The sequence below is a fragment of the Cryptotermes secundus genome, unplaced genomic scaffold, assembly GCF_002891405.2.
Source record: "Cryptotermes secundus unplaced genomic scaffold, Csec_1.0 scaffold568, whole genome shotgun sequence".
In the NCBI taxonomy this organism is placed as follows: Eukaryota; Metazoa; Arthropoda; class Insecta; order Blattodea; family Kalotermitidae; genus Cryptotermes; species Cryptotermes secundus.
The window spans coordinates 2,131,566-2,151,311 of NW_019725423.1; the positions used below are offsets into that span (position 1 = coordinate 2,131,566).

The window sequence follows — 19,746 nt, forward strand, 5'->3', positions numbered from 1 at the left end:
TGTGCGGGTGGCATGCTTCTCAGTGTGTGGGTGCGTTCGACTGACTTCGCGGCGTGATATTGTTGTGACAGTGTTGATTGTTGCCGGGATGCCTTGTGGTGGCTCAGTGCATATAGAAACCACAGGATGGCCGTAATACAATCACTGGTACTCCTGCTAACTACAGCTCTGCTCGGTGAGTACCATCTGCAGTCGATGAACTGTCATAAAATAAAGAAAGGCCATATATACTACGCAGCAAAAGTCGTAAGTATGCGGCTTTAGAATGACAGAAAGAAACTGGATATCTGTGCTTGTCAGAACATATGTCATACTTCTTTATTACTCAAAAGCTCAATCATTGGTTTCCCAACAGGCTAGAGAGGGTTGTCTCATATGACTGCTCCCTTCGTGAAGCATATACCCTTCATATTCTGTTACACTTTTGCGTCATTTCAATATCTCCCTTTTTATTAAATGCATACTTTTTGCTCAAAGCATTATTTATTGTTATATGCAGCAACTCATTTTTCCCTTCAAGGGCATTACCTTTCTTCCCCTCAGCGTCCTGGAGGACGTCCCTTCCTCCACCTATAGCGTAGTCAAACAAAAGACTACAGATATTGTGGGCTCCTATCCATATGAACCGGAATTTACGATTGATGGAATGTGGAAAGTATTTGTTCTTAACTTATGAACAGAATTGAGCCATGCTATATAATTTGTATGTGATAACAAGACAATATACTCGTCAGAATATTTTAAATGTGTAGTTCATATTTAAGGAAAATTTAGAAATTGTATAGGCCTGTAGTTTCATGCAATATATCTTACTATTCATAACTTGAGCCAGTAATATAATTTAACAGCGGAAACGTCTATTGAAATTAAAAGGGGAATATTTTATCTTTGTGTCTTCATTTATGAACCCCTTTATATTTTCCATCACCATTCTATATTTTTATCTCTTTCCTTCACGTCTACGTTAAGACAGTAAATCAATTTACATATTCATCCTAGATATGGCACAATAACACAGACAGAGCTGCCACCTGTGTAAGCCGGGAGAGGGACATAACATAAACACATAGGCAGATAACAGTGTGCTACCTATAGGTAGGCTCTTGAATATTTGTTCTGGAATCTCTCTTCTTCCACGTCAAAACTCAGCTGCAGCTGACCAGTTTGTATCTTGTCGGGAAGAAGCACCTGAACCAATAAAACATTTCGTCAATAGATCACTCGACATAAAATACTGGATAGAGCTGGACTATTGAGGAATCGGGGTTCGATTCCCTCTACGGGCTAAAGTCCTCCTCGTGGACTACCGCTTTATCGTGGAGGCGAGGTTTGCATGACTCCTTGACCGGGATGACTATGCTGGCGGGAGCGTAAGCTTCTGATAGAGCCACACCCGACAAATCAATGGACATCAGTCAGAAGAAGTGTAGCCCTTGAGCCTCCAGGTTTGGGGTTGAGCGTGGGGCTACAAATTCCCGATAGAAAAATGTACTATTATGAAACCTCAGACCATGGAGGAGCCCAAGACCCACACATGGTTGTGGCGCCAGTAAAGAAGAAGTGCGTGCAACAGTTTATTTTCTTCTCCAGTGTTCTGGCTGAATGTGAGACCCACCCAGCCTCCTATCCAATCTGTACGGCGGCTCATTCGTCACGGATATAGCAGCTCGGTTGATGTAATTTCTTCGTGTAGTGCCGAGGTTAAGAATGCCGGAAGCCAGGCCCGTATAAAATGGGTGGGGGGCAGCAGGACCATTTTGCCCAGGCCTCTGCCCAAAGGGGCGGGAGCCAAGTATACTATTCATTTACAATAATAAGTAAGCAATAATGAGGGAAGTACTTTTTAAATGAATCGTTGTCTTATTTTTCTTGGTTTTTCGTCGATATTCGTGTGAAAGGTAATCTGAGTTCTTAACGTATTATATATACATATGGCTCCCGGAGTGGGGTTGGCGTCCAACATTTGTGACTGGTCCGGGTTCCATCTCATCTCTCTCAGTCTTTGCCGGGGGCTACACCGCCTTTCCTCCATGCTTCTTTTTGTCGTGATTCTTAATTAAGCGCTTGAAAAAATTACTTTTACACATTAATTTGGTTGCAAACTGATGTGATTTATTTATATATTTTTCTGATCTTTCTCTTGTATCCATCATTACCTTCCTTAAAAATAAGCTCTATTTGTACCTACAATGTATAGGTATCGAATTTAGTAAAGGATGAACAGTTGAAACTAATGTATTGTCACGTGATACAGCAACTAGAGACGGAGTTTGGATTGGTAATTGGATTTACTGAAATCTTAGGGCGGCCGCACATCAACTACGTCAAGACAAGCATCAAGACAAGAGACAAAACACGCAGTTTTGCTTCATTCGTGATTCGTCAGCATGAAGCTGACGTCAGCATCATGACTCAGATCGGTGTGCGGCCTACCTTACAGATCGTAACTACAAGTAACTATAGCGCTATCACAAATTCACTCTCTCTGCAATTCAGTACAGCACGTACTAAGTCTTCTCAGTTAGCTGTATCTTCACCAGTCGTTGTCTGGTAACGGATTCCAAAGGCTGACTTTCCACTTCTTCTGTGTTCCCGAACTGTCTCCGTGCCTCAGCTGCCGGCTTCATCGCAGCAGTCCTGTAACAGTTACAGGACAGGGTATCCAGTTGTAACCCCAGACACTGGGTTCCCTTTTTCTTCGCGTCCTACTACTCGCAGGGCTGCTGTGGAGGTATTTGACCCCGACTCCACACGGGTTTTAGCAAGGTGAATTGAATTTAACTGAACTCGGTCGGTCGAGTGATATACACTAGGAGCGGACCACATAGAAAACACCGTTTGCAACAGTACTTCCATTTATGCATGAGGCCGCTGCCTAGCAACGGCTTCAATACTGTTGCGTATTTACGAAGCTGTTGCTTAGGAATAGCCTTCGTCTCATTGTTTGTTTCGCGGTCTTTACCTTGCAGCAGGTCTCTATGCCAAAGTATTTACAAAGTCTGCTGCTCCAAAATAAAAGACACTTAGCCTCCCATGTTACTAAATGACTCATAATACTGATTATTTCATTTTATAAATCTTCTTGACTATTACCAGACAATCTGTCAGTATGTACAATACATATGCCTTAAACTAATTTAAGATTAATGTGAAGTTCATGTAATATAGTTTATCACTACAATAACAAGTCAGTTGTTGCATCAATTCTAACCGCTAATGGTTTCGTTCACGAGAATACTGGAATGTGATGGTGGCTAGTACCACATACGTATGCACATTTAATACGCTCATGGTCAATTATACGTATAATAGCTCGGGAATTGTTTGGTATAAAGTATGTATATCAGATTACAGAGTTGTGTTTAAAATCCAGTGGCCACAAGCAATAAACAATATCTTTGATATGCATCGTAACGAAGTATTATAAAATTAGAACTCATGTATATGAGATCTGCAACTAGTCAGTTTCGTAAACTTTTCTTTGCAGAACTAGAGACTAGAAAGATTAAGAAGAATGCCCTCTTCTGGGATGTGGCGCCGTGTAGATATTTTATTAACAGACGTTTCGGAGGAACTTATCGTCTCCAGCTTCAGGGTATAAGAAATTCTCGTGTGATGAACCAGCTTGAGCTGTTGTCTGTAGAATCTAGTCTACGTTCCTCCGAAACGTCGGTTAATAAAATCTCTACAGACGCCACATTCCATAAGAAGACATTCTTCATAGTCACCTCCGTGAAAACTTCAAATCTTACATAGAAAGATTAATATTGTTATTAATTTTATTTTGATGAAGAATGCGGCTGTGTAATTAATATAGAAAAGATGTTATAAATACATAATATGTATTCTAAACTAAATCTTTATGTCACAGTTGTAATGAGTAGTGAACACGCTGTTCAGGAATGACGGGGGATGTGGTGAACTAAATGAAACAGACCAGAGAAGAGTTGGCTGGCAGTGCTCATCCATGTCAGACTGTATGTTTACCAACGATTATAAAATATTTAATCCGCAATTGTCTGTATACAAAAACAATCAACACAATTAGTGTTGAACCCCCCTGGTGAATTTGTCCGGGGAATACGTTGGAGGTTTGGATTTATCGATGTAGGAGTGAAATATATCCGCCATTATTTGCCCGATCTTGTTACTTATGCCGCATCATATGTCCGACCAGTTGAATTCTGTGCGATCAATCTTGTTACGCTCTGTTCCGCACCTAAACTACAAACAGAAATGTAGACCGATGTGTGTTAGGGGGAGAAGCAGGGGACGCAGACTTGTGTTTCTCGAATTCACCACTAAAATATAAACTGCATACGAGTAAATCCCAAAATAAAGGGAAGTTTCAGAACTGAATTTGCGATGAGGTAGGAACAACGATTACAGAAATAAGAAAAAAATCGGTGGCATTAAAGGAAAATATCCAGTCTACTAGACACCATTCTTTAAAATGCTGCCATGATTGTGAATTCATAAAATCCTGAAGAATTGGCCGGTTTGTAGTTCGCAAATCAAATCATAAGCTTATCCTTTATCTCCTGAACGAATAATCGTACAATTAACTGTTTCGGATTAGAAATTATAATTTAAGCATTATGTCATCACTAAAAATAAATTCCTTTTCAACTTAAAGGGGCGATTTTTTATAATCTTAGCATTTATGACGCTGAGGACGGGTTCTCTTTAATACTTGTGCTCTTGTTCACAGCCGCCTGAACCATACTTCCTTTCAGCACCGCTACGAGTTTGTTAATTAGGTTTAGTGCTGGTAATTACAAATGATAGATATAATTTATATTCCAGCTTTGAGCAAATTTCGATTATGCATGATAGATTTCGAAAATTAATTCAAATACGTGTTGATACCCTAGGCACTTTTTGTTTGTTGCATACATTTATGTTAATTTGAGTAGGTTAGAGGGCAAATAGAACCAAACAGGACAGAGTAGTTTATAACGTGCGGAAACATGAATTAGTGTCGGTTCAAGGCAAGTAGTAGGGTATTAACAAATTACTCGTACCTATAATTTATCTATATTTTAGGGCGGCAAAGTCATAGTTCACATATCTATACTATCTGTGTTTGGAACAAAATGTAAAAAAATCAATGAAAATGAATTACAATATTCTTGATGTAATAGAGTGCATGATGAACAGTTACGTATTCGAGACACTGTGAAATTTAGCAGGACTGAAGGGTAAGAAGGAGCTCTGCCTTATACAGCACAATATTTAGATAAATGCATATGATTTCAAGTTTTCACTGTGACAGTTCACACTAACATCTTATCTGCCGACTGGCCGTGTCGATGTGCAGTTAATGTGCACGTTTCAGAGACTGCCTCTATATTCGCCACAGGGATGGATGATGGGGACAGAGATATTAATGAAATCTCGGGTATCAACTCCATACTGGGAGGCTGAATGCCCGAGATCATTTCATTGCATGATTACGTAAGCCATTGCTTCTGTGCCTCTTCTTTAATAAATAAATATGAGACAATGGGTTCGAGTGCTTGGAAGTTTCTAATGATATGAGAAAGCTATCCCTGTAACAGGTCGTGGAGACCCATAGGGTTGTGAGACTTTGAGGCTCCTACATTTTCTAGACAATCGGCTCACAGATGGCGGTGAGGTTGTCAGCGTTACTCGCCGTCCGTCTTTTACTCCCCCTCTTTCCCTTCACGAAGATTCCTGCTACTCATTCCTGTTAGAGGCTTAGTCGACCACAGGGTTATATTGCGGCTGGAAGGATTAGGTAAATTGAAAAAATCCACCTCAAAAGGATTCGATCTCTCGATCTTCTAGCTTGTACCACAGTGCCTCAACAACTACGCTATCGCGTGCCCCCCCTTCAAAGTTTTGTGCAATTATATTTTTAATATCATTTACTAAGCCTAAAAATCGAACGGACCAGTCATTTTTTTAAATTATATGCAGAGAAATACTTTAATTTGATTGCCCTAAGTTAAAGATTCATTTTTATATTGACTATGACCAAATGGAGGACAACCACTTTTTTCTACCTCATCGAGCTTTAATACCTGTTTTCGTCATCAATGTAACGTATTTTCGCAATGTAAATTTAAAATACACAAATTGCTAACGTCATATTCACCCTTTACAAATTAGTAATATAGAGAGATGATCCATCAGTTATATGTAAGACAGAAATTTTAAAGTCTTAAATCCCACACAAATTATCCTGAATGATATTTCATTCAGTTCAGGAAAATGTATGAATAGTGTTCTTATTCAGGTACCTTTCCAAAATCCTTCGAAGTTTGCCCCGTAACTCATATGCAAATACAATTCATCCGTGTGAAGTTATGCAATTCATAAAAAATGTCAAATAACGAAAGGAATCATCCAAGTAAAAAAAAGAAACTCCGTGGCCTGTAGTCCGCAAGCGAACTATACCGACCTAGCTACCGCCGCTGTTCGGCGAAGTTAATGTCAAATTTTGAGGGATAGAGAGTGTTGCATGGTCAGAGCAATGGATCCTCACGACCGTTAATCTCGGTTTTGTAGACCTGAGCTGCTATTTCCTTGAAGTAGCTCCTCAGTTATCCTCACGAGGCTGAGTGAACCCCGTTCCAGACCCACTACTTCTCAGAAAATCTGATAGCGAACCCGGGACCTCTGGATCTGTAGGCAGGAACTCTGACCACTAGACCACAGAGGCGGTCATATCATCTAAGTAAACAGTAATTTATACATACGGTCCTCAACTAACATGATAGATGGCTTCTAGAAAAATTTCGTAGGAAGTGAAGTCGTATTAGTCGAACACGAACTTCCCATACTAACAAACATAAGGTAAGGGAGGAGTCGTGGAGAAGTCTTGTTGAACTGAAGAAGCCAGTCTTGTTAGTTTCTAGCCGGCACTACTTTAAAAGCCGGCTTAAACCAAATTCTTATTATTAGAAGTCGTATTAACCGGAAATTCAGTGTACAAAAATATATTAAACCATATTTTAGGAGAACTTAAACACCTTATAATTATTTCTGTTTTAAAATATCTCCCATAGCAAATAGGAAACGAACCCGAAATTCAGACCACGGCAACTATTTACAAGATTATCTACAAAACGTAAGATTTTTGATAACACCTTCTTGTAGAGCTGATTATATAATATGCTTATATTGAAAGAGTGGGGAAGGAACGAAAGCGTTGTGGTTGAACTGAATATAATATCCGATTAAGTAATATTTTTAATTCGCTTATTGGGGGGTGGAGTCCAACATTGTCCACTCGGCACGGTGGCCACTGATTGGCCTATTTAGCCAGCCCCGGGTCATTATGATGATGGAGAATTGGGTGGAATGAATATTGGCAGGGGAAACCGAAGATCTCGGAGAAAACCCGCCCCAGCGCAACTTTGTCTACCACAAATCCCACTTCACCAGACTCCGGATCGAACCCGGGCCGCCGCGGTGGGAAGCCAGCGACTATCCGCTTGAGCTATTTCGCGGTCTATCCGATTAAGTAAATTTTTGTACTAGAGAAAAAAATGGGGTTTGCCTCGTTGGCAGAAATGAGACGGCAGACTCATGATGGTCGAGTAGATCCCGGCTGGAAGAAGGAAAAGGAACACTGCTGAATTGGTTTTTAGGCAACTGAGGTCGAAATGTGCTAACAAGCAGTCCAATTTCTCGGCAGCATGAAGACGATGATGAGGACACAGACGTGAAGTTTAATGCATTGTTCTGTCCTTCACAATATGGCTGCTCTTATTTTATACGACAGAAGAATTGCTCAGTCCGATAAAAAACTTTCTTTCAAAATTGCGTTTCTGGTGGCAGTTGGAGAACATAAATTGGAGAACGAATTAAAATGTTTCCCATTTCACCTTACAGTGTCCTGTCCCAAGTCTTGCATGTAATCAGGCATAGAATATTGTCGGACTGTTGTTCAGTCTAGGTGTAATATAGTATGCCCATGGCTGACCGGTGATAAATTGCTTAATCTTCAGAAGAAACAATGATTTTATTTCCCTCAGATCCCTGTAAAATATACGTAGTTTTAATTGATAGCCCTTCTATTATGTAACATTATGCATGCTATGTTGAATTTTAGGTTTTCACAATGATGTTTCGGAGAAATTTCGGACTCCTTCCGAACCAAACAAGTTGAAGCCCAGAAGACCGTAAACTTCAGTTGTACTGGTATGTACGAGTACTAAATTTGCAGAGTGGACCTTCTTCTATGAAAGATACTAATACTCAATTTGGACTTCATATAAAGTACGATAATGCATGTAAACCTATTGTGCATATTCAGCACTGCGATTAAAGTCACTACGTAACACTTGTTACAGACTGAAGAAGAACTGAATTGATTTCTGGTGAATGTTTACTGAGATGGATGACGGACTGACACATGCAGTACCCATGATACGTACATTTTCATGAACTTTGTAGAAAACGTATAGAAACTTTATTGAGGGTACTCATTGTCTCTATAAATGTGTGAATATACCAAACAGATCTTCATCTGTAGTCCTTAAAATCGTGTACATCTTTGCCCCTTACATTTATCTTGCAATAAAAAGGGATAAGTTCCTTCTAGTTTAGAATGGGCTACGAATGAGCCGTGATAGTTCAATCAATAAAGAGACTGCTAGAGGCTAGGCTGCTGAGGTTGAGTTGGGGAACTTAGATACTGTGCCTTCACACGTGAAGAGAGGCTGCAGAGCTCACAAAGGATCCCACCCAATACTTACCTGGAAGAGTTGGCTGCTTTGTGTATCTCACTACAGCTGAAGTTGGTACCGAGAACGTACGAAGGATCACCGCAACTTTGTAGCTTTATACTCTGTTCTTCGGCACTGAAATATTTCATCTGCCCGTATCTGCTTGTCATAATATGTCTACGCTTTCACGAATCGGGATTGTTTTGTCAGTGAAATGGATCGCCATGAGCTAGACCGGCCTGCTTCGGTTCCCCTCAGGAGCGGAAACTTATTATTTACCGCCATGCTTCAAGAACAAATCTGGGATTCACTCAGCCTCTCATTTAATGGCCAAATAATTATTGTTTAATATTTAAAGGGCTTCTGAGAGTGTCGATGAATAGCCGAATTCGTTCAGATAGCTATGTCTAGCTTCCAGAAACGTACCCTTGTGCATCTTCATTGCGTGCTGCTTAGGTAAATATTCTATATTCTCTTAACAACTCATATCTCGAAAAGTACTATTTTCATTTTAAAAAATTAATTTTTGGTTTCGTCTCTTCCTTATGACTAAGAAGCAAGCTCTCCTTCCCTGTGTTTTTGAGACAGTGAAGATCGAAGTGGTCGAACCGTAATGGTTATAATCTTCCGTTCCATATGCTCGTATTTTCGGGTTTACTAATACAAGAAGTATTCAGAATTACTGGGTGCTTGGACTTTGTTCATCGTCCTGTGTTCTGAAAAATAGAAAACCATGTTTCGGAAATTGGGTCTGTTTCTTCACAAGGTGATGGGGTGGGAGACACCTACTCTGTTGGGTCTTCCCCCTCACTTGAAGTCGGGTACAGATCCAGTTTCAGAAGCGTTGTGTTCTAGAGTTTTAAAACACAAGGAGATGACGCAGTCCAAAAACCCAGAAATTTTGTGTTATACGCCATCGTCAGAACCCTTTAGAATCTACGTGGAGTATTACCTGTACCCCGCTCCTATTCCTCTGGAAAATTTCATAAACGTAAGGGGAATTAAAATTTTTTTCTAGAAGTCCATCACTGGAACCAATTCTCTTCACTTATGGCCTGATTAGCTTGAACCGTCTTCCATTTCCGTAGGTCTTATATAGAAATTTACCCCGAAATAACTTTTTATGAAGAGTCTAGAACTCTGGAGACTACAAGAACTCCAAATCAAAATGAGTGGGTTTCTGTCAAGAAAACAAATGTGTCAAACTAGGAAACGAAGGAAAAATTATAGAACAAGTTTCTGTCTCTAATTACTTAGGATACTTGATATCAAATGGTGATAATTATATAAGTATAAAGATAAATAAAATGAATAATATAATTGAAGGCAAATTTGGAAAAGAGACGACAGAGAAAAAATGAAGAATACATGACATTCTTTCTAATACGGCTATGGCAATGTTATGGCAGTGAAAACTGAAAAATAAACACGAGAGAAAAGGCCAAAAAATTTGAAGCTCTACAAATGAGATTCCTCAGAGTATTAGCGACCCTTACAAGATTAAGCCACCAGAGACATTCGTAAGAGGTTAAGAGTGAACAATCTAATGGAAGATATAAAATTATGCGAGAAAATAAAGTGCAGAAGCTGGCAACCGAAGTAGATTTTCAACATCAACCTTGGAGCCGACGGGATGCTGGAAGACCCAGGAAAAGAGGGACACTTCAAGAACACTTAGAGATTTAAAGAAATAGCTCATAAGACCTACTCATTGGTAATGTCCTCGAAGGAGAAGACGGCTCTAATAAGTATAATATCCCATGAATAATGATTTATTTTTTGTTAGAACAATTTGTAGTACATGTTTCGGTTGGCCTTAATCATCTCCACGTGGTGTTTATATTATTTGTCTAAGATTGATTAAGTTTAAGAGAGACATGCCGTAGCTCAGAGTCTCCTGTTTCCAACCAAGGCGGTCCGAATTCAATGTCAGGTCATCTCATGTGAGACTTATGATGAACAAAGTAGTACTGGAGAGGATTTATTTTTAAAAATAGGAATTCTTCTGTTCCTCCCTACAATTATCACTCTAAACCTCATTCCACTAATTTCACGTTCATTGATCACCATACGATAGACGCTATATAGTTTCGATATGGACATCTCCGTTAAATAACCAACTTTAAAAGAACTAAAAAATAAATAAGCTCCGTTGCTTGAGTCCGCAAGCGAACTATACCTATCGAGAGACCGCTGTTTGTCGGCGAAGTTAGTGCCAACTTTAGAGGAAAGAGGAAGTCACGTGGTCAGCGCAACGAATCCCCACGGCCGTTAATCTCGATCTTCTAGACCGTAGCCGCTATTTCCTTGAAATTTCTCCTCAGTTATCATCACGAGACTGAGTGGTCCCCGTTCCAGTCGCACTCCTCAGAAAATCTGATAGCCCCGGGAATCGAACCCGTACCTCTGGATCTGTATCCAGAAACTCTGACCACTAGACCACAGAGGCGGTCACGAACTGTGAGGTTAAAATTTATTTGTTCCTGAACTTTGAAATTATAAAAATTACAAACTAATTAGAAGTACTAAACCCAGTAAGAGATTCACATACATATCATTCGGTATGAACGAAGTTGAGTTCATTATAGACATGAATACCTTTGATCTCCTCTTTTCCTGCTCTTCTTGCATGTGTTATCAAGATTTGTGTAAGACGGGCTTCTGCATGTGAAGACATCCTCTCGTGGTGTAATAGCTTTAGGACTTGTCTTTGAGATCGCAGTTGGATTGAGTATCCTGTAGGATGGCTCCGCAGAACAGTTCATTATGTCGCTTACATGAGTAAGTCACGTAAATACAATATTACGTAAAGGAAATTTATGAATTTTTTTCTTTGGCACTACAGCCCCAGTGGGCCTAGGCCTACCTCCATGAACTTCTCCGTTCACTTCGGTTTTTCTAGATCTTACACATTCGGTAGGACTCCTTGGGCGAGTGATGAGCTCGTCGCAAGGCCTCTACCTGTACACAAACGCAGAAAAACGCACACAAACATCCATGCCCTGAGTGAGATTCGAACCCACGATCCCGGCTTCCGAGCGAACGAAGACAGTGCACGCCTTAGACCGCTCGGCTACCGTGACCGGCAGTTTATGAATTAGTTACCCAAAATTAATGTCCATTCTTGTGATAGTTGAAGTACGTTTGCTTCGCAGACAAAAACAGGAAATGCATAGACTTATATATTATATTATATTATATTATATATTATTAATATGAAACTTACCAGAAATTTTAATTGAAGCATAAGTTAACAAAGATAAGATAAACGGCCTCTCAACAATTCGTTCATAAATACAACATTTAACTGCGAAGACATTACCGAAATCAAATGTGTCGTTTGAGCGAGATGCTGATGTGTGTTGTGGCAATATTGGTTTTGCTGGAACACCTGATGCTTTAAGCTGATTACGATGACGTAGATGCATGTATACGTGTTCATATGGGGTGAGAAGGTCACACTAGAAATAGGTCAGTCGTGTTGTGATGGGGTGGCGCTTCGTTGCAACATATTCCTCTCTGTTGCTCGAGAGACACGGTGTGAGGTCACTGGAGTTTAACAAAGGTCACAGCTTCCTCAAGGAACTTGAGAGAAGAATAACATGCCGTGTTCCATTTGTATGTCTGGGGATATTTGTCGCCTTGCCTAAATTAATAGAGATGTTTTCGATCTTAGCATTCTGTAACTTTAGTGTTTTTCAATGTATAAATTTACGTTATAATGAGAATAATGTTCATTTCTTCACGAGCGCCGTAATTCCAGATTACACGGATTAGAACAGTCTCTTTAAACTTCTCATCTGACGTCCCTGACATGCTATGGTGTGCCGCCTAAAAACCGTAATATCTTCAGTAAGAGCGAACGTCCATTGCTAGACAACGGCTCGTTAAAACACGTGGCCAAGACAACAGGCTGGAATAGATCATTGCTGAGCAGAAATCGGTAAGCACTGCCTAAATAGCCGGAATAATGAAGTCGAAAAATAAGACAGCAGTCCATTGCCGGGCAACGGCTCAATAAGCGTTGTTCCCGCAACAACCAGTACGCTAGAGACAAAGTCAACGTGTTACCTAAAAATGAAAACACATTCCGGCGGCAACGAATACCAGTTACCGATACATTAGCTAACACGTCAAAAGGAACCCTTCAAGAAGGTGTCTTCTAGTCCGTTCTATTGTAGAAGATGCGAGACCAGACCAGACCAAAGTTGGGGTCAGGCCCGTGTGGAGGCGGATTCGAATACCTCCACCGTGACCCTGTGAGTCGTAGGAGACGACGAAAAGGGAAGTCTCAAATGTGAGACAGTAATATGTGGTCTCGAATACGAAGGGCTTCGGACCCGAGAAAGACTGCGCTAACAAGGACCAGCAGCATATACAAAAGGCAGACCCGTCCTCTCGTCAGAGAGCCCCCCCCCCCAAAAAAAAATCAAGACCGTAACTGTCAAACAATAATAAAGATCTGGTCGCAAGCTCCGGATGGGTTCTTTATGCCAAGACAGACTGGCCGACTGGCCGTCAGTCGTAACATGAGACTCAGACTCAGACTCAGACTCAGCTGGGGTAGATCAGAAGAGAACTGAGAAAAAGTCAGAACCCAGAACAGAGGCGAACGGAGCAGAGCTGAGAGCAGAAGAAACCAGCTCAGCAGAGAGATGACAGACCACTCAAGTTGCGTCGTTAGGAAGACGTTATTTCAGGGCCACTGTAATTGCAATTGTGAACGACTTATCCAGTAAACAGCTTCGTCTACTCCGGAACCCATTCATTTCTTGTCGCGTTGCCAAGATACATGACAATACTCTGAGTTTTGTAGCTTAAAACCTCGGGCTTAAGCTTGCAGATATTCGTTCCAAATGCTCAAGCCATTTATTTTCATGCTGTCTTTAATTCTTCCGGTGTATGAATTTCTCAGTTCTTACCAAATACGAGTATATTGATTACGGTTGTGAACTGATATTCAATATCTTTCAACGTTTCTGAGAAAACGAATTTCCTACGTATACACTCTTCATATCTGTTCCTTAGTTGACATCAGTCAGTTATACACATACGTAACTTTTTTCCCTTTGGCGCTACAGCCCTCATTTGGGCTTAGGCCTACCTGCATGAAACTCTCCGTTCACTTCGGTTTACTAGATCTTAGACATATGGTAGGACTCCTTGGGCGGGTGATCAGCATGTCGCAAGGCCTCTACCTGTACATAAACACAGAAAAACGCACACAAACATCCACGTCCTGAGTGGGATTCGAACCCGCGATCCGGCTTCCGAGCGAGCGAAAAGAGTGCATGCCTTAGACCGCTCGGCTACCGTGACCGGCACATATGTAATTACTAGGTATTGTTCCATACATAAATTTTAATGTTTACTTTCGCACTTCTCTATTGATAAGTGTATTTCATAGTTTCATAAAATTATTAAAATAGGCCTATATTAAATATTGTCACGTATTTATGAGTGTGACTATAGACGGGGTGTGGATCGGTAAATTGATTTATTGACGGCTTTTACACACCACTCGGAACTACAAGTGTATACAGCGCTATCGCTAATCACCACATTTCACAAATCACCATAGTACTCACTAAGTCTTTTCCAGCGTGCTGTGTCTTAACCAGTCGTTCCTTGGCAAAGGCTTCTAACAGTGGAGATTCTTCAGTTTCCCGCGCTCAGTTCTTCTCGACACAGCCGCCCATGCAGAATCCTTGTCAATTGTCAACTTAACCATAGCGTCATCTTCCCTCAACCTCCCTTGCAGAGCTCAACTGAACTGTCAACCCTCAACTGATTCGACTGTCCCAGTTCTCTTCTTTATAACCAGTTCCTACGGATCACGTCGACTGTTCTCCTATTGCTGAGTGCGTATTCGTTTGTTTATTCGCCTATTGCATAACAACTGTTGTACTCGTGGTTTGTTTCGAGATATTTGCCTAACAACGTGTCTATACGCCACACTTTATCAACATCACTCTTTCTCTTTAAGCAACGACTTAAATATCAGGAATTTCTCACTTGTTCAAATTGTATATTTTGTTATTGATATTTTAAGAATTTATGTGCTTGTACTTTTTTCTCATATTTTCTTTTGTGATCTAAAATATCATATTCGTTCAATTTGTTACCTAGCCTCTAAGCAGCTCTCAACTGTTCTCTTCGGGTTTAGGCAACAAAGAAGAAATCATAAATTTTTTCATTTGAAAACAAATTCATAAAGGCTGTAATTACAACCACTACTACAGCAACCACAGTTACTACTGCTGTCGTTACTACTACTACCACCAACGCCACCACTATTGCCACTACTAAGTAACTGACCCCATGGAAGTGAACCTTTCTTAAGAAGCTAACAGTTGATCAGCCATTCGAAAATTTCCAGCATTGAAAAACCTAGAAGTTCATTATCCTATTCACAATAGACAGCCACGGGTCCCCATCCTGAGACGGATGAATTCAGTCCACACCTCCATCCTGTTCATCTAATATCCATTTTAATATTATCACGAAATATATATTATGTGTTCCTAACAAAACCCTGTTTGCACTCTCCTCTTTCATGCTATATGTTCTGCTCATCTCATCTTCCGTAACTGTTATTTCTACTAATATTCTGTGAGAAATACAAGTCATGGAGCTGTCCGTTATGCAGTTCTCTCCAGCCTTCTATCCTTTCAGCCAACTTCGGATGCATCGATAGAGCCGCAGTCAGCTTATAGCTCAGGCTAATAAATGGGAGGGGCTCCATTGCTTGGCATTATGTAATGTGGAGACAGAAACAACATGAGGGCAGCCCACATTCCAGGGGAAGCTCACAAAACCATAAAAATAATTATAATATGCTTTATGAACCGAATACAATAAACCACAAAGAAACAAGTTGGTAGTAATTTATTCACAGAGATACTGGATTTTCGGACTTTATCCATTGTCCTGGTTTTTAAGATAACTAAGAAAAACACGACGTTTGATTGAGGCTAGCTCTTTCTAAGGGACCCAACAGAATAGGTGTTTTCCCTCACCTGAGGACGGAAAAAGATCCAGTTTCCGAAATGTCGTGTTTTTTAATTATCTTAAAAACCAGGACGATGGATAAAGTCCGAAAACCCAATATCTCTGTGTGTTATACACCATCGTCAGAATCCTATAGTAACTACTAATAATTTATTCGTTCCTTCTGAAAAGGGCATTAGTCACTGGAACCGAACTTTATAGAAGAAACAATATTAAATTTGATGTCTTTATTGTTGTATTTTTCTAAATTAAACTATGTTTTGTGGCTGAACTAATGCGCCTTCCTGCACACAGTTTGGTAATTAATTTTATTTCAGAATTTTACCATTCAACAACTTATTTGTCTTTATATTGTATTTCTGCATCCTGTTGCACTGATGTATCGCTTTACAAACTTACTTCCATATTTAACGCGAATTTGTTTACAATTTCTCCATATTTAAAATGATATTAAAATTACAATGAAACTGTAACATGTTTCGGCCTTATTTGGCCATCCTTAGGTAATTGTTCATTTGTTAAAATTACTACACTGCATTAGTTGTTAAGTTAAAATTTTCCAATGTTATTACATGGTCGTCCACATTAAAATACATTCGCTTGAGAATATCACGCTTTATCTTTCCTTGTACTGTCTCTTTCTCGTGGCGTCCGTATTTTTGTTGTTGTTGTTTTGGTTAGCCTTATGAATATCGGCGTGCTATTAATATCGTTGTTATTTTTATCTGCCCATTAATATGTATGTTCCAGCGGAGTTGCTCCAGTTGAGTGATGTTCCCAAGCGAATGTATTTTAATGTGAAAGATAAAAATGCAATAAGACTGGAATATTTTAACTTAAGAACTAATGCAGTGTAGCAATTTCAACAAATAAATAGTTACCTGAGGATGACCAAGTAAAGCAGAAACAAGTAGCAGTTTAATTATAATTTTAATATCATTTCAAATAATGAAAAATTGTAAACAAATTTTGAATTAAAGACGAAGTGTACCAAGTTATTTTTCTTTCGTGAATCGAGCCATTTTTCAATATTACTCCAACATTTTCTTCATAATTTATGAAAGCACATATTTGAAAATGGATGCCGATTTTATTAAAATAAAGAAATGTAAAATAATATCTACGTATTATTTAAGTTCATTTCAGAATCTTAAAAGTTAAATTATTTCCCCTGTATGTAATGAAACTTTAAAAATTAACTTGATATCATACGCTTTCATCCACTAAAATGTCTCAAAACTGTTTATTAAATAAATTAAAATTTCTTACAAAAAGAAGATATATATATATATTAATAGCTTAATGATATTTATGTAACGCAATTTTGTTAGAAATATTAATTAGATATTTCAAAATAGAAGGCAAATAACAAGAAATGTGAAAGAAATTCCGGTGAAGAATGTGAAAATTTGTTTTCAAAAGAATATCATTCAGGGACTCAAGCCTTTTTCAGAAGGAACTTCTGACTAGAGCCATCTATAATTAATAGACAGAATATTCAACTTATGCACATTTCTGGTAAGTTGTAGACGTTTCTTTGACAAAAGCGAATCCGTAATTATGTAAAAACGTACAAATTACACATGTTCCTTCAAAGTGAGCGACTCAGATGCATTCAAGCAGTGGAGCCTATGTGATATTCTTTGGTTTTACCTTCGTTTATCTTTTTTCTCCTTCCTACAGTTCCTTTTTTCCCTGTTACCTTTTATTTCCTTCTGTCTTTCTGTCATTCTTATTTTCTATATTTCTTTGATCCTGTTCTCTCTTTCCTTTCTTACTTCTTTCTCTTTGACTATATATACTTCCTGAAGTTTTCTTCTGTCTTCTGGGATACAATCCAAGGCAGCCCTTTATAACTTAACCTCTCGTTTCGGAAGAACGTCTTGCCTCTATCTTCAGGATTGAAGAATAAGACAAGAAAACAGCATAAATCAGAAGGCCTGCCTACTTCATACTGGCTTCTTGTTTTACTTTTTAGAGGCGCTTTGATTTAATGAACAGATTCCCTATTATCATGAGATGTTCTCTGTTAAGTCCGTCATAAAGGAGGGAAACAAGGAACCTGGCGAAAGGACCAAGAAAAATGGCAGGGACATAAAGCTCTGTACTATTATTCGATAATTTTTCGTTTCGAAATTCGGCCGAGATATAGGTTATTCTGATTTACGGTTTCGTGGTGTTTCTCAGTTCCTCCAGAAAATTTTCGGGGAGTACCTAGATTAAACAGAACCGTTTCTTTTTCAAATGGTTTCAAATTCATCGGTGCCCAATCAACCTTCTCTTAGGCGCTATTCTCCAGCTAATAGAAGTGTCGTAATATAACCCAGAAAACACAGCCCTCTCTGCTACGACTCTCGCTGGTATAGGTAACTTCACAAATCCAATAAGTAAAACGTAAAGTTGAACCTGTACCTAACTATTTAAGCACTGCGTCATGAAAACGCATGGGGGAGTGGATGTATAGATCCATATTTTCTTGACCTGGGCATTAGTTGGGATTGGCCAGCACCACGCCCCTGATGCTTTACTCCCGAGAAAGAGTCCCAGGTACCCATTGGATAAGAGGCTGGGTGAGCCCCAGATCCAGTTAGGACGACGTTCAGAAGATAAAATTCTTGACCCTACCGGAACTCACACTCCAACCCCTCTGTCGCCCAGCCCGTAGCCAGTAGTTATACCGACTATCCTATTTCGGCTCATCAAACCCAGTAAATATATTTCCTTTATTGTTTTCTTCTTCACGTAGCAGTGACTGCTTATTAATAAGTGACATGGCATCCAAAACCCGTGCCACTGACCATACGTTGTTTAGATACGATGTATGAAGCTGACAGCAATAAGCTATCACAGCAAATTGTAGAGGAGCACACTGTTGTTATAGTCATGGCCCCTGTTGTGATCAGGTCACGTGTAACTCGGATCTCCTTATGCTCCTATATACTGCGATTCTTTTCTGCTTGCAGCATTCGTCGCTCAGTGCTCCATCATACAAAGTTGATTTTTTAACGGTTCCTATTCTGGGATAAATTCTTCACAAAGAAAAATAAATAACTGCAGGAAATGGAAGTGCAAAATTCCGCTCTCGAGAATATTGAAGATTTACAACTGATGCTGATGTTGTTGCATACAGCCTTCTCGGTTGTAAACCCTCGTCGCCTGCATCTGCCTGTTTCTTGCTTGCCTTGTTCCTCGGTCTTGAGACTAAGGTTATAAGTTCCACCGCAAAGTCGGGCTTTCTAACGAACTACACGTCGCTACAGCCTGGATGACCATATACTTCATAGTCACCGCTGTGAGAACTTCAGAAATAATATCTTTGAAAGAAATATTTTCGACAGACTTCATGAATAAGATCTCTGATATCATGGGCATCGTTGGTCCAGATTCTGAGTGCAGCGCGAAAATGATGAAACATGTTTATGATAATATGGTGTGATATTGTATGACATAAAATTGTGAGATATGATACATGGTGTGGTACTATATATAATATGATATGTATATGATACGATGCATGATATAATGTGATATTATATATGATATGATACTACATATGATATGATTTACGATATGATACTCGTATGATGTAATGTGCTATGATATAAGTGATACGGTATGATTATTGTGTGGTGTGATTTGATATGACATAACATGCCACGGATTTCTTCGGGAGCATAAAAGTGATCAGCTCTTGATGCAGTCTTCATGCAGAAACCTGAAAATTGTTAGAAAAATAAGCTACTGATGGGCCCGTCTTTTAGTAGGTAAAGAAAATCTTTCTGTGATGTATGCAGTCTGTAAGGAATTTTAAACAAGTCGAGAGTTGTAACTGTTGAGGATCAAATTTGGGATTGAAAATTTAAGTCATTACCTAGGTGCCTGGAGACTTGCGAAAAGTGTTTTGCAGTGAAAGAGCAAAGATGACAACACCTGGACACGCAATGAGGTTAAGAATGCGATAATCAGCATTCATGCGTAATACCGTATGCAAGACGCTCCGCTAACTAGGCCACTGGAGATGGTCATATGAGTAAAT

General features: G+C 39.5%; 1 protein-coding gene across 1 annotated transcript in view; it reads left to right on the plus strand.

Annotated features, from left to right (window-relative positions):
* Positions 1-19,746, plus strand: part of LOC111863392 — a 118,281-nt gene continuing 98,535 nt past the window's right edge. The window contains exon 1 of the mRNA XM_023849665.2: positions 1-175. Coding sequence (XP_023705433.1) covers positions 127-175 — 49 coding nt within the window. The 5' untranslated portion in view covers positions 1-126. The remainder of the gene's footprint in view (positions 176-19,746) is intronic.